Source organism: Vombatus ursinus, unplaced genomic scaffold, assembly GCF_900497805.2.
Source record: "Vombatus ursinus unplaced genomic scaffold, bare-nosed wombat genome assembly UNPS02006779.1, whole genome shotgun sequence".
Classification (NCBI taxonomy): domain Eukaryota; kingdom Metazoa; phylum Chordata; class Mammalia; order Diprotodontia; family Vombatidae; genus Vombatus; species Vombatus ursinus.
The window spans coordinates 21,493,180-21,509,931 of NW_020946557.1; the positions used below are offsets into that span (position 1 = coordinate 21,493,180).

Genomic DNA, 16,752 nt, shown 5'->3' on the forward strand with positions numbered 1-16,752 from the left:
ACAATGCTAGTAGGGACACTCGTATTCCTAGGACACTGCACCAAAGAGAACTTGCCACTCTCACTGCTGCTGGCTACTTCTCCTATAGACCTGTTGACCTTTCTGGCTGGTCAGGTAATATCTTTTGGCGGTAGGCTGCAGGATTGTTGCTTCTCATGTTCTGGTCCTCCGCAGCTAGGCTGCTACCCATGGGCCCTCTGCTTCTCTTTGCTGCCACCTACTGGTGTTTTACTGAGTTGCTGCAACTATGTGGCTTTCCCGTAAAGTAGAAGTTCTCTGCAAATTGGGGCACTGCTACAGGAATTTCTTCAGTTCTTCTGTGATTCAGACTTCAAAACAATAGCTTACTGGCCAGAGAGCAGGAAGCCTCCAAATGTAGGTTATATTTGCCTTTCGAGCTTCTTTGACTATGCCTAAGCTGCTGCTCTCTGAAGCCAGTCGCCTAGTTGACTTAGACTGAGTCTTTCAATCCTTTGTTTATTCTCCTGATACCAAGCTAGTCAAATCAGATCACCTCAGTAGCAAAACTAAAGGGATCTGGACAGAGTTGATGACTTTTGTGCTATTTCCCTTCCAGTAACAAAGTAGCTGACTTCCCTACAATTATAGAAGAGAAGTGATAATATTTCTTAAGTTTCCTGCATATAATAAACAATGCGAAGGGAACAATTTAGATGTTATCTCCGAAGAACAGCTAGGTCTTTGCACCTTATTTTCTAACCTTTACCTTAGGAATAATTTATAGTTCTGTTCTTTGGTGGGAATATGATTTTATGTATCCATCAAAGTAGGATATAATAGAGGCAACACAGGATAGTGAGTAAGTAGAGGGCTGAACTCAAGTACCTCACTTAATAGCTTTGTGACTCTGGAGAAGTCACTTAAGTACTCTGACCCTCAGTTTCCTCATTTGTTTTATTTTTTCCCCTAGTGAGGCAATTGGGGTCAAGTGACTTGCCCGGAGCCACACAGCTAGGAAGTATGTGTCTGAGGCCGGATTTGAACTCAGGTCCTCCTGACTCCAGGGCCGGTGCTCTATCCACTGCGCCACTTAGCTGCCCCTAGTTTCCTCATTTGTAAACTTGGGGTGATGATAACACTCATTTCACAGAGTTGTTATGAGGATAAAGTGAGATAATGTGTGTAAAATACTTTGCAATCCTTGAAGTGATACATGGATGCTAATTGGTAGTGGTCATCATAATAGTCGTGGTCAGAATAACAATTCCACGTGATGCCATTCCTACTCTATTCTGTGATGGAAGTAATACTGCCACCACCAATATGGACTCTCTCTATACTTAGAAAAATTGTATTTTTACCAGGTTCTCTCATCCTATTTCTTATTATTGTCTTTCCAAAAATCCTTTATAGAGGATTGACCTATTGCACCATAGGCCTTCCCCTAGTTCTTTTAATATATTGGAGATACTAGTGTAACATTCAAACTATCTCTTGTCCGTCATTCTTGCTGTATGCCTCACCTCTTTTTCTGGTCATCTGCATTCTTGTTAATGTCTTTACCCTATTTCTCAATACAGTCCTTTATTAGAAACAGTTATTAATAATGGACTATTATTTTATGATAATTATATTTATTATAAGCATAACGATATTATACTTACCATAAGTGTATGTAATGCTTACACATTATACTTACAGCCTACTTATACCCACTCTTCATCTTTATATTGCCTTTAGGATAACTTGAAATTTTAATTCTTTTAAGATCACAGTGTTCTATGATGTAATGAGATAGAATCCATACATCAGAAATGTAACAACAGCATTATTAATAATGATGATTATAATAATAACTATAATTTCTATAGCACCTAGTGCATGCCAAGCTCTGTGCTAAGCACTTTCTAAGTATCTCATAGCACTGTGAGATTTTCAAAATTTTTCTTTACTTCCTTTATTTCATTTGATCCTAAAAACAATCTTGTGAAATAGGGCAGTATTAGTAGTAAAATCTAAGATCCTTTAAGTCAGGGATTACTTCAAGTTTATTTCTATTCCCTAGATAGAACACATATTGGTTATTTAATGATTGCTAGTTGACTGATTTTTTAAAAATATTTTCAATATGTATATATATGTATGTATATATATATATATATATATAAAATTCCCAATTTATAGGTGCAGAAATTCAGAATCAAAGAGGCAGTTACCTGTTTCAGTAGCTAGAGCGCTGGACCTTGAGTCAGAAAGACCAGAGTTCGAATCTCACTTCAGACACTTAGTAACTCCATGACCCTGGATAAGTCACTAAACCACTCTCTGCCTCAGTTTCCTCATTGGTAAAATGGGGATAAAAGTAGCATTTTCCTTCTAAGGTTATTGTGAGGAACAAATGAGATGATTTTTTAAACTACTTTGCAAAATATAAAGTTCTATATAATTGCTAGTTATTATTACTGTTTTTGTTATTGTTGTTGTTGTTGTTAAGTGTTAACTTAGAAGTGGGAACAAATCCAAACATTACCCCTTTATATTTATGTGATCCTAGTATATCTCACTTAATTTCTATAAGCCCCAGTTTTTTTGCCTGTAAAATAAGGGGATCAGTTTACATGATCTTTAAGTTCCCTTCTTCTTCTTAAGTCTGACCATATGACATGTCCACAGTCACATATAATTGTTCGAGGCAGGATTCAGTCTCAATTCTGTTTTGGGTTTGGAAATATATAGTTTTTTTTATTCAACCTATTATTTTATTGATATAGTGACCTCTTAGTGAGGAAATTCTCTCTACTGATGCAAACTGGCAATTTATAGCCTTAGGCAGTTTCCTGGGGTGCTGAGAGCTTAAGTGATTTGACCAAGGTCATACATACAACCAGTACATCTCAGAGACAGAATTTGCACACCAGTCTTCATGATTCTGAAGTTAGCTTTGTATATCCTACACCAAGGCCATTTCATATCATTGGTGTCATATCAATAGTAATAGGATAATTTGGTGTTAATAATGACAGCCAGGTTTGCCTCTATTGTCAGACCTTGGTTCCTTATTTCTTTTCCCTTGCTTTCTAAGAAAAGTTTATGGTTCTTAGATGCCTTGATACTCTCTCCATTTTAAACTCATTTATGCCAGTGGGAAGTTTTTCCACTTGCAAGTTCACATTTAAACAAATTACCTTGTTTCTTAGATAATTATCTTTTTCTTTTTCCTGAGAAGAAGCTGCCTTTGATTACTGATTCTGTTTCATTTTCTGATGCTTTAACCTCCCTATCAACATGCAACTCTGGGATGTCCATCATAATCACTCTTTCTGTGGGTTTATAGCCTTCACATTTCATTATAAAATAGCACATGACTGACTCTACTTTATTTCACTGAGTTCATAAATGCTGGCTTTAATGGGCTTCAGAGAGGCCACAGCTCACCACCCCAAAATGAATCATCCCATTTACAGTTTGACACTATCGCTTCCAGAACACCCTAATCAACACTCACTCCTCTGTGCTAGCTAGCCAGCTGCTTCTTAGCTGTCCTTCTGCACTTCTGCTATGCTGCCGATCCAGTATCAGAAGATGTGACCATGATGACCTGTTACCCCAAAAGCTTCCTGATCTTTCTTTCCTGGAACCAAAAGGCCTGAAAACCTTAAACCTGAAAGATGAAAGGAAAAGAAATCTTAGGTTTTCAATCACTTTCACTTTATCTCCCTCTCCATTCCTCTGCATCTTTTTTTTTACTCCTACAACCTCAATTAAAGTATCTTTTCCCTAAAAACAATAAAAATATTGTTGAAAAGCCTAGAGCTCTATTTATTACACCATCTAATTTAACGTTACTTGTGCCTTCCTTTTAAGATAAATGATATGGATGGCTGGTATCTTACTGATGTAGCTGGTCTCCTGAGGGTCGTACCTCATCAGGACATTTCCGGTCAACCCCAGCAACTCAGCATCAATAGCGTGGATGCAAAAAGAGAACTACCACGAATCTATTACTGGAGTGCACCTGGACCATATTTAGGCAACAAAGTAAGTTCTTTTTTCTTTTGGTTTATTTGATTAAGGGACCCTTTTTTTCTAATAGTTCTTATTTAAATATATATATATATATGTAATATATATAAATGCGTCATATAATAAGATATATACATTTTCTCATATGAAGAAATTTATGATTTATAACATATTAAATACTACATAAATTAAATATCAAATGAATATGTACAATGTATATAAAAGTTTTCTTGAAGAAATATATAAATTGTTATTTATTTGACTGTTAGTTAATATCAATGTATGGGAAAGGAAATGAGCCAGTTATGGAGGAAGAATGAGGGATAGCAGATGGATACCCAAGATATTATGGTGGTATCCATGAAATATTTAAAGACTGAGAGGAAGGCTACTAATATATCATGTAGATTCTATATGGAAGATTTGTGGAAGGGCATGGTCAAAAAATCCGCAGGATAAAACGTATGGGTGAGTTGCTTACAACCTGGACCAAGGGGGAGAGTACTCACAGATTCATCAAAGAGTAAAATTGTGATTTGTTGAGCAAGATTGATTTGGAAAGAGAGGTATTTATGTAGAGAATGAAGAAAGAGGTATAGATAAGATAAGTTGGCTTTAAAGTACCTACCATAATGGCCTACGTGAAATTGACCATCAGAAAATATATTTGAATGAATGAATTATTGAGTAAATGAATGACTCCCTAGAGTAATTGATGATAGCTACTGGGAATTGTGAACCTGTGAAATCTAGTTTGAGCGGTATGGCCCCAGCTCCTCAGCATGCCTGTATGCTGAGTTTGAACTGACTTGTAGACAAGGCATTACCTATACCTTGGGCCTTCCAGCCACTTGCTTGATGTGACAGTTAGAGTTAAGTTTCCTTGGTCTCTGCCTTCATTGCTTATTAAGCAACTCAGAAACTACTGTGATTTCAAAGTTCCAGACTACCCCTACTGTCTTGCCACACAGATGACAGAGAAGTCTCCTTTTTGTGCCACATTAGCTCTTTGTCTAAAACTCTAAGTTTGAGCCCTGAGTAATTTTGGGCCTTGGATTAGAATATGTAGCTTGTTGCATGTCCAGACTACCAGCCTATGTGTCGAGCAGGAAATAATGAGGGGCTACCCCTTCATGCCTATTCCCTGTTGGAATATGTCTCCTTCCCATTGCTGCCATCACAATGTTGCTCTCCCCTTTCTCCCCACAGAAAGAACTAACTTCCTTTAACTGACTTTGGAGCATTGGCAGACTATGATGTGGGTTACTCATTAGTTATTTACTTCATGATTTCAGTTTTGCTGAGAAAATGAAAAGAAATATACTTGTTCTACTTTTTTACAAATCTTAATTAGAAGTCTTTTCTGGTGAACTACTGTTCTGTCTGTTTTAATATTTGACTTAGGTGAAAAACCCCTTGCTAAGGCTTTGGAGAGGAATAAATACATACACACATATTGTGTTTGATTTAAGGTCACACACACACACACACACACACACACACATAAACATGCAGATAAATGAATTTAACTGGCTCAGAGACTCAAGCAATTTCTGGAGTGTATTAACTCCGTACATAGGAGCTTTAGTATTTAGATATTTGTGTTTGTTTCTTTTTCCAGGAATTCCCTGGAAAAACAATTTGGTATATTCATTTCAAAGATTGCAAACAGTTGCTTGATTCACGAAAGTTAGTGAAGAACATGCCTGGAAGATAACCCTTTAAGCTCTAGAATTCTTGCCCTGGGTCTGTGTCCTAAATGAGAAGTGCCTTATATGTCCCACTACATCTAGGCTAACTCTAGCCTTGGGTCTGCTCTGCCTTCTCTTCCATTTCTGGAATCATAATCACATCAATTCATCCGTTGCTACTACAAAGAGTGTATCAGTCTACTCCCTTATGGTTCCATTCACTACTCCTACATCTCTCCAAAGTACTCTCCCTTGGCCACTACTCACCTATGTGTGGTGTCCCTCTATTAAAATGTAAGCTTCTTGAGGACAAGGTCTGTCTTCACTTTTGTATTTATATCTCCAGTGCTTAGTGCAGGGTAAGACCTGAATGCTTGTCAATTATTTTATTCATTCATTCATGTCTTGTCAGAAAATTATAAATCTGGATTCTAAAACCTACTTATCCCAGAACTATATTAGTTAGAGAAAACTCCATTATGAATTGAGTATGCTTTGAACTTGGTTTCCAACTAAGTTAATGTACTGTTGCTTTAGGAGAAATCTTAACTGATAAAACCAAAATCAAATTTCACTTTAAAGTGTTTCTATTTTGAATGCCATGTATTTGTCTGGTACTAAGTCTCAAACAATAAACAAACTCTGAGAAAGCATTCACATGCTGCTCACAGAATGGGAAATAGCTAATTTAATATATTGAATAATGTCACAACACAAAGTAATATTCCCTTTTTTAAACCAATCTCTGAATGTCTTACTAAAATATATGAATGTGTATATGTGTGTGTGTGTGTGTGTGTGTGTGTGTGTGTGTGTGCGCACAGGTATATTTAGTAAACATTTAGTCAGTATCATGAAACCTAATTAAAACATCTGAAGTGCATTTGACATCAGGAAATCACTTCAGCTTTTTGTTTTTAATCACACACACACACACACACACGCACACACATGCACACACACCCTTGTTTTCAAACAGGGCAAACAACTGAATAAAACTTAGCTGAAAATAATCACCATGACTTGGAGTTACCATGTTTAGGTCAGAATTTGATAGGTTCCAGATAGTTTAGTTTTCTGATGGTGGCAAAATGTATTTGAATGTAGCTTATAATAGAAACATGCTTGGCAATATTTTCTTATATTGCTTCTTTAAGCATATCTGCTTCTTTCTATTGGCTGAAAACCAATCCAACAGAAGGAAAGTGAGCATGTGAGACATTTGGCAGGATCATATCCAAAGAATCTGTATATCCTGTTCATGGTTTTAGGTTCCCAAAGATAACTTCCTTTGTCCTGGATGACCTGTTTCTAGTTACCACCCACTATGAGCCAGTTCATATTCCGACACAGATAATTTTCACATCAAAAACCAAGTCTTGTCTGTGCTCCAATTTCCATTCAGTGAACAAAACACTGGTAACAGGGTGTGCAAATTGTTTGAATATGGAAGACATTTTTAAACATAACATGGAGACCTTTTGTGGCTTACTGTCAGGCAGCTCTGTATGAATGAAACAATTTGCCTTAATAACTGAACCATATAAATTTTTGATACTACAATAATACTGCAAGCATTTGCAAATTACTGCAGTACATCTTAACTGTCATGTCATATCACATAAATTATAGTCGTGATGGCGTGCTTAGCTTGGGTGATTTAGTGTCTTGCCAAGGAAATGGAATAGTGTAGGTCCTTGTTTGTAAATTCAATAAAGTCATTTCCTTAGTAGTTGAGACTAGATGAAGTTAGTCTCTCTTCAGCAATGACTGTTAAGTGTTCCAGTTAGAACAGCTGCCAGCATGGGCCAGAGGGTGCTAATGTATGGCAGACAGAATGACTATGTCATCTGCTCCAAGAGGGAAGTTTATAGACAGTCCTGCCTTTCAGTCAGTGGGTATGCCATCAGTATCCTAATCTTTCTTTCTGTTGAAATGCTTCATTCTTTTGTCTAAAGAGAGTCTAACTACAAAGACTGTCAACTTTCTTTCAATATTTGTATGCCTCTGTTTTCGAACATGTTTCAGGACCTTGATTGCAAGGCTACTTTTAACATAAGGTGGACGTGCTGTACATACTTTGTTATAATGAAGATTGCCATATGTTTTCTATCATCCTCTTTAACACCTACATCCAAATATTTCTTCATATGATAAGAATGCTGTGAAATGGGATGCTGCTGAATCTGTCAGCACTGAGAATTGCCCTAGAGGAAGCAGTATTAGAGAACAACGATGTTTTACAAGTCAGGTGATGGTCATTAGTTTCTAGATAATTCTATGTAATGATTTACTTAAGCATAAAATTTATAACAAAAAGTAATTCACAACTGTTTGTTAATATGGTATTTTAATTACTTTCCTAAATGTATCTTAAATGTGAGCAAATCTTGAAGATTATTCTTTGAGTTAATTATAAAAACAGAAATTATAAAACTAGTAGGCACTGAAATGAAGAAGTAAATGAATTAGAAAATCTTAGTTTTTATATTGTTTATTTTAATATTCGGCATGACCTTCCTTAGCTAAGAGTTGTATTCTCTATGCATTCTGTCCTTTAGTTATGTTATTGAAATCTGTCTAACAATATCAGAGCTGCATATTTGATGTAACTTCAAGTTTCTGTTTCATTTCCAATTTCATTTTGTCAACAAGAATTTATTCAGCATTCATTCCCACAGAGTGCTGCATTAGGAACGCTTTCACTTCCAAAACTCGCTGTAAATAATAATCCTTAGATGTTTCTGGGTTTTGGGTTTGTTTGTTTGTTTGGTTTTTTATTTTGGAAGGTAAGAAATCCATCAGGGTAGAGGAATGGAGGAACAAGAAAGATTGTCAGTTATTCAAGTCCATAGGTATTGAGAAATTGTATTGAATTGCAGGGCTAAAATAATGTGCTGCTAATAGTATAACTGAGGGTAATTAGGTGGTATAGTGGATACAGTGCCAAGCCTGGAGTCAGGAAGACTCATTTTCCAGAATTCCAATATGATCTCAGACACTTACTAGCTGTGTGACCCTGGGAAAGTCCCTTAACTCTATTTGCCTCAGTTTTTCATATGTGAAATGAGCTGGAGAAGGAAATGGCAAACCACTCCAGTATTTCTATCAAGAAAACCCCAAATGGGGTCATAAAGAGATGGCATGACTGAAATGACTGCACAACAAAATGACTCCAGTGGTCTGAAGTAACATATCTGACACAAGTTACTTTCAATGAGTTACTAACGCACTTGGGAGAAAGTGATTCAGCATGTCATCTTTATCATCATACTCAGTGTTTGTTATTCTTCTACTAAAAAAATATGACTCCAACCAGCAGCTTTAGGTATTTGAGGTGGTAATAGCAAGAAGAGTGACTCTCAGCATTGTACAGTAGAAAAAGCACTGGCATCAAAGAACCTGGGTTCAAGTCCTGCCTATATGACCTTATCATGTGTTAAATGAATGGTTTGGACTAGCTGACCTCTGAGATTTGTTCCAAGTCTAGATCCATATCCACATAAGCCAAAAGTTACATTGGGAGAAAAATCAAAGACTAGATAGGAAGAGACTCTAGGGTTTTTCCAATTCCAATATTAAATGCCAATCAGATGATCATATACTCTGGGATTTATAGTCTTGGAGAATTATCTGAGGCATTAAGAGGGTAAGTAATTTGCCCAGGATCACCCAAGTGTGTGTTATGTGCTATTGAGGGAAGGAGGGTACAGTTTGAGCCCAAGTCTTTCTCCCTACAAGACTGGTTCTCTATTCACTGTACAATGTTGCCTCTCCTAAATTTAGTAGAGGGTAAGCCCAGAAATGTGATTAGGGGTGTGGAGATGATTCTCTCAAGCTAGCAAATATCAGACTCTGTATTACTTTACTTTTCTTTTCCTAGACAAATTTTCATATAGCCTTTCAAACATTTGTGATTGCATGAATCCCAAAGCACATTTGGGGTGTCACTTGGGACCACACTAGATATTGTTATAAATTGTAACAGAAAGAGGCAGCATGGTATAATGGTTAGGTGCAAAGCCTTGAAGACTGCCTTCAATGCTCACCATTTCCACATACTGATTGTGTAGCCTTGGGCAAGTCTCTTAACTTCTCAGTGCCACGGGCAACTCTCTATCGTATGCCAGACTTCACTGATAGAGGGAGTCACACACCCAGAGTTTCCTAAACCAATGAAATCACAGGTCTTGTCTCTATCCCTATCCCTATCCCTATAAATTATATGCTTCAAGCAGGGACTCTTAATTTGGGATCTGTGAACTTTTTTTAAGATGTTGATACCTACATATTTTATTATAATTGGTTTCCTATGTATTTTATTTTATGCATTTAAAATATTATTTTGAGAAGGCTTCTATAAGTTTTACTAGACTGCCAAAAGAAGGGGGAGGGGAAGTAGGGTGGATCCATGATACAAGAATCCGTTGCCTATGTATATTCTGCTTGCCTTGCTTATCTTAAATCCAAGCAAAAACTGTATCATGGTAATGACTGAAACTTTTGGTGGGGAGACCAATTTAGAATGCTATTGCAATAGTATGGAGAAGAGGTAAGGAGAAGGACAGATTGAAGAAGTATTATGGAAAAATACAATAAGATTAACAACTATTGGGATATGTGGGGTGATTAAGACTAAGGAGTGAAAGGAAAAACAAAAAACAGAGAAAAAAAAGACTGAGAAATGGAGAATCACATTGAGGCTGTAAATCTGGGTGACAGGGAGGATGGTCTTATCTTCAGTAGAAATTGGAAGATTCAGAAGAGGAATGAATTTGTAGGAGAAAGTAATGAGTTCCATTTTGGACCTATTGAGTACAAGATGCTTATGGGACATCAAATTTGAGATGTCCAAGAGGAACTTGATGATGGTGGCCTGGAGCTCAGGAAAGAGACTAAATTTTGAAACCATGACCAAAGAGACCCTAGGTAGAGGTGAAGCATTTGGGGTATATGCTTACTATTATCTTTGGCTAGATCTGTTTGGATCCTATCAGAAAAATCCAGAGTTGGGTCAGTGATTTATAAAACTTGTTTTGTGTCTTGAAATACTGGAATACATTGTCCTATTCCCATTTTACAAATGAGAAAACTGAAATTTAGAGGGTTAAATTACTTGCCCTAGCAGTGCTGATAACTGAAAGTGCATCAACCCAAACCTACAACTACTGATTTGAAGTCCAGGGCTGTTTTCTGTTAAATCTTTCTGCCTCATGTTTCAAACTCATTTTCCAAAGTCAAGTGTATTTGGCCTAGTTTATTAAATTGAAACTCTGGAAAATCAGGAATCAAATCAAATAAACAAGATTTTGGTGAGGAGAAAGCTCAATTTTTGGTTATATTTTGGTGAACGCAGAAATGGGCTCCTCCACCTTGACTGGGGGAGTCTTCACAGTGTATTAAACTAAAACCAATAGTATGAAGTATCAACAAGAAATTCTGTTAATAACACAAATGATTCTGAACAAATTACTTTGTAGGGCTTTTTGCTATTATGTCCATGAATATAGAGCATTCCAACCAACCCTTCAACAAACATTTATTAATTGACAACTACGTGCCAAGTACTGTGCTAAATGTAAGGCCAAAAAAAGTCCCTGTCCTCATGGAGCTTATATTCTGTTGGGGAAAACAATATGGTTTCATGTTGTAAGCTAAGCTATTTTCTTTATACTGATCTTTGTACTTTTTCTCTGTAAAAGTACGGTTGACCCATATCCATGGCTATTTCATTGTGTCCTTATATTTATGGTTTGGGAGAGCTCAGGAGCAGTGATGGCTTTAACCACATAGGAGAACACTGATTAGGGAGAACCTTCCTGGTTATGGGCTAGAAATCACATTGCAAGAGAATCTCTCTCTAACTGGCAGCAAGTATTATAAGTCACTTATCTTGTATTTCCATACCTTAAGATGTAATTTGAACCAAGGAATTTGTCACAGGCAATTAGGGCAAGGGTATGCAGGTAAGTGTTTAACAACTGTCTCTCCAAAAATGCAGAATATATTTTTAAGTTTAATTGCATTATTAACATCTCGTCCATCATTTTCTTGTCTAGAAACAAATATATTAAGCCCTGATTTGCAACATTTGCCAATTTCCAAGATATAAATATTTACAACGAAAATTTAACCTGAAAATTTAACTGAAAAAATTAATTAGTTCTTATGAGCCAGTATGAGCTGGATCCAGCATACTTACCTCTGATAGGTTGTCTCTTAACTATTTTTCTACTTGTCTTAAGTATCAATGCTCTGTTTGCCATATTTATTTGTTTATTTTTTAGTCCAATCATCATTCTCTTGGCCAAGAAAACAGAAACAAAGTTAAGAATTTAGCAACTTTGTTTGCTTGTCATCAGTTCTTTGTCCCTTCCATGTATTCCCTCTTTGATCCTCTGCTTTTCCCAGTAATTAAAAAAAAAAACAACTTTTTGTTGTTCTAGCTTCTGCACCAGATTTAGTTCATTTTAAAGTTTAGTACTCTTAATACTTTTCTTACAGAACCATGCCATAATGTTTTATTCATCTGCTGTTGCTTTGCATTCTCAATACATGTTTTTATAACTTTAGCTTGATTGGTGAGATCTCTGCGCACCCACCTCAGATTCTTCAGACTACCCTCTTTGCTCCTCATCAGATTTTTTTCTCTTCATATCTTTAGAATTTCTTTCTTGAATATTTCCCAACTTTCTTGTGCTGATTCCCCCATAACATTTTAGGTCATGCAATCCTACCTATCTTTTTTTCTGAATCCTTTGGTATATGTTGTACCAAAATTTAGGTGGCATGTTGGACCATGCCTGGATTTCTTCATCTTCTTTATCACTAATTATAAGAGGGAATATGCTCTTTTCACCAAACTCCTTTAAGTTCTCATAATTTACTCCCTGGTGACCAGTTCCTCCTTATAAGTGAAGATCTAATTCAGAATAGAATTTCCCTTTCTTAGTTTGTTCATCTTTTGGAGTATGAAATTTTTATTAAAATAAGTCAAGAAATCGTTAGATGCTTTTAACAGAGAGAGAATTCCAGCAGAATAATTGAAATCCCCTATCAAGATGCTATACTTGTATGCCAGGCTAGTCAGTTGGTCAATAAGAATTTATTAATTACCTGCTATGTGTCAGGCACTGTGCTAAGTACTGGAGATACAAAGAGAAGCAAAAGACAGTCCCTGCCCTCAAAGAACTCACAACTGTTGGGGGAGACAATAAGCAAAACACAATGCACAGCAAAAAAAAAAGCCATATTAAGAATAAATAGGAAATATTCAACTGAGGGAGGCATTGGCATTGAGAGGCATTGGGAAAGGCTTTCTGAAAAAAATAGATTTTTAGCTTGGACTTAAAGAAAGCCAGAGAAGCCTATAAGGTAAAGATGAGAAGGGAGAAGATTCCAAGCAAGGGGGATAGCCAGTGAGCAGCTTATGAGAGGTTTCATGAACTACTCCTCTGTTTCCTCTTTTTGTCCAAGTGGCCAGTGGAATGGCAAAATCTCTTCTGTTTTTCACTGCATTGTTATTAACCCAGATATTCTCTATCATCCTTCTCTTTTTTCCTGAATTTACTCACGCAATCTCTTAATATGAAAAGTTTCTATTCCATTAAAACAATATTTGGGAAAAGAAAAGGATCAAAGAAGGAATACATAGTATGGATGGGACAAAGCATTTTAAATAATACATTTCAAATGCTGCCTTCACAAAAAGTCTGTTGCTCATTCTAAAAGGAAAAAGGGTTACAAGTTATTTGTAAAGTATTGCAGTGGGCACGCAAATCAGAAACAATTATATGCCAGAATGTCATTCTTGCTCTCCGTTTGGCTGGAAAAAAAAACCCAAACAAAATATACCAGCAAGATGGTTTATGGTCCGGTTACCTTGGAAACAAACCTATAAAACCAATGGGACAATGGGCACTGACATTCTTCCCAGCTACAGATGTAATTTCAGCAGTTCTTCAAAGAATAAGTCTGTGATATATACTAAGTAGTAACTAACTTCAGAGATTTTGTTAAAGAGCTAACATATTCTATTCTTAGGACAAGGCAAGAAAAATCTGAGTCTCTGAGTTTTTCTACAAGAAATTATGCAACAAAATAAAATAGACATAATTTTCAAAGAACAACAGTTATGTGGTATTAAAATGATTTTAGTGGTATTTTTATCATTAAAACCAAAACTACTGGAGGCTGTCAACAGCAGACACAGCCCACACTCCCACAAAGCAAACTTTCTGAGAAGACCTGAAAAAAAATTCAATAAACAATCTTGATTTTCCAAATACTCTGCTATTTATTTTCTGCTAATCATTTTTTCTTAGGAGTTTTAAGTAAATAAGTCAGTGTTTGAGGTGTGTTTGTTTCAGAGAAAAGAGAAAGTATAATTGTAATGCTTCCTTAAAGTGTTCATTTTCTAGAAAAATAATAGAACTCATGCTTGTGCAAATTTTGTAAAGATGAAGCTGGTGCTCAAGAATGTTCAATACTATGAATAAATAGGAAATGGATCATCTGTCATGAAGTGAATATTTCTTAGGAATAGAAAGCAGTTCTTTTTTTATCCTTCACAATAAGCCTTTGAATTATTTTTCTTTAGATGACTTAAGTTCCTTTGACTTTAATTTTATTAGAAATAACTTAGATTATAAAATCTGGCATATAGAACTCTACTCACTTAATTCCTAAAAAAAAAAATCTCATTTCCATTTAACTTTCCATTCAAACAAGCCAGAATCTCATGTTAGTATTATGTCCATGGTAATATTAATTATAATAGTAGACAATTGCTTTATTATTAAAACTGAAATAACAAACAGATGTTGAAATCAAAGATTTTTGGTGTTCCATCTGGATAACATTGTAGTGTATGAAAGTTAACCCATATTGTTGTTAATGGGACAGAGCAACGATAAGAACAGTCCACAAATCCTATTTTAATATAGATTCATTAGGTACAATTTGGGCAATTCTAAGAAGAATACATCCTTAATTGGATTCTATTCAGGAAAATCTTTAAAATATTTTGTATCTAATAAGCAACAATCAACTAGGAGACAGCCCATAGTTAAGATGGATAATAGGCCAAACTATGACATTTTTAAAAATGTATATATTTATTGATAGTGGTAGTCAGATGGATAGCTAGCTAGCTAGATTAATAGGTAGGTAGATAGATAGATGATAGATAGATCGATAGATAGATAGATAGATGGATAGATAGATAGATAGATAGATAGATGGATCCAAAAATCTTACGAACTAGCAACATTTAAGAATATATATGCATGACACTGTTGGTAGATCTGTAAACTGATCCAACCATTCTGGAGAGCAATTTGAAACTATGCCCAAAGGGCTTTAAAACTGTGCAAACCCTTCGATCCATCAATACCACTTCTAGGTCTGTATCCCAAAGAGATTTTTAAAAGGGAAAAGAACCAATTTGTCCAAAAATATTTATAGCAGCTCTTTTTGTGATGTCTAAGAATCGGAAATTGAGGGGATGTCCATTAATTGGGGAATGGCTGAACGAGATGTGGTGCATTGGTTGTAATGGAATATATCTTTTTTTTATTTTTTAAATAGTATTTTATTTTTCCCCAATTACATATCAAGAAAACGGTTAGCATTCTTTTTTTTTCTTCTTTTTGGCTAGGCAATGGGGTTAAGTGACTTGCCCGGGCTCACACAGCGAGTAAGTGTTGTGTGTCTGAGGCTGGATTTGAACTCAGGTCCTCCTGCATCCAGGACCGTTGTTCCATCCACTGCGCCACCTAGCTGCCCCCAAGCATTCATTTTTACAAGATATTAAGTTCCAAATTTTTCTCCCTCCCTCCCTGCCCTCTTTTCTTTTAAAAATGGTAGGCAATTTAATATAGGTTATAGATGTGCTATCATGTAGTATTTATATTACATATTCTATTCTTATAATATATAATATATAACAATATATATTGTGTATTACATTTGTATTACATATAATACATAATTATATATTTGTCATAGATGTGGAGGAAGAAACAGATCAAAAGGAAATAAAACCATGAGAAAGAATAAAGTAAGTGAAAAAAATATGCCTCGATCTGCATTCTGAGTCCATCAGTTTTCATCTGAATATGGATAGCATTTTCCTTTGTGAGTCCTTTGTACTTGTCTTAGATTGTTGTGTTGCTGAGAAGAGCTTAGTCATTCATACTCAATCATCATACAGTGTTGCTGATACTGTGTACAATGTTTTCCTGGTTCTGCTCCTTTGACTTTTCATCAGTTTGTACAAATCTTTCCACTTTTTTTCTGAAATCTGCCTGTTCATCATTTCGTATTGCACAATAGTATTCCATTACATTCATATAGCACACCCTGTTCAGCCATTCCTCAATTGATGGATATCCCCTCAATCTCTAATATTTTGCCACTACAAAAAGGGCTGCTATAAATATTTTTGTACATGTAGGGCCCTTTCCCTTTTTAATGATCTCTTTGGAATACAGACCTAGTAGTAGTATTGTTGGATCAAAGGGTATGCACAGTTTGGTTGCCCTTTGGGCATAATTCCAAATTGCTCTCCAGAATGGATGTATCAGTTCACACCTCCACCTAGCATCCCAGTTTTCCCACTCCAACATTTGTCATTTTCCTTTTCTGTCATATTAGCCAATCTGTTGTTATGAGGTGGTATTTCAGAGTTGTTGTTTTTTTTTAATTTTGCATGTCTTTAATCAAAAGTGATTTAGAGCACTTCTTCATATGCCTATAGATATCTTTGATTTCTTCATCTGAAAACTGCCTGTTCACATCCTTTGACCATTTATCATTTGAGGAATGGCTTGTATTCTCATAAATTTGACTTAGTTCTTTGTATATTTGAGAAATAGAGCCTTCATCAGAAATACTTGCTATAGAGATTGTTTCCCAGCCTTCTGCTTTCCTTGGTTACATCAAAATTATCTATTTCTTATTTTGTTTTGTTTTTATTTGTTTGTTTTATTTTTTCATTATTCCTTATTTTGTAATGCTCTCTATCTCTTGTTTGGTCCTGAATTCTTCCCCTCCCCACAGATCTGACAGGTAGGCT

General features: G+C 35.8%; 1 protein-coding gene across 2 annotated transcripts in view; it reads left to right on the top strand.

Annotated features, from left to right (window-relative positions):
- Positions 1-16,752, top strand: part of LAMA2 (laminin subunit alpha 2) — a 793,905-nt gene that overhangs the window by 377,285 nt on the left and 399,868 nt on the right. For both annotated transcript variants that reach the window (XM_027848591.1, XM_027848592.1), the window contains exon 12: positions 3,826-3,999. In XM_027848591.1, the coding sequence (XP_027704392.1) occupies positions 3,826-3,999 (174 nt within the window). The remainder of the gene's footprint in view (positions 1-3,825; positions 4,000-16,752) is intronic.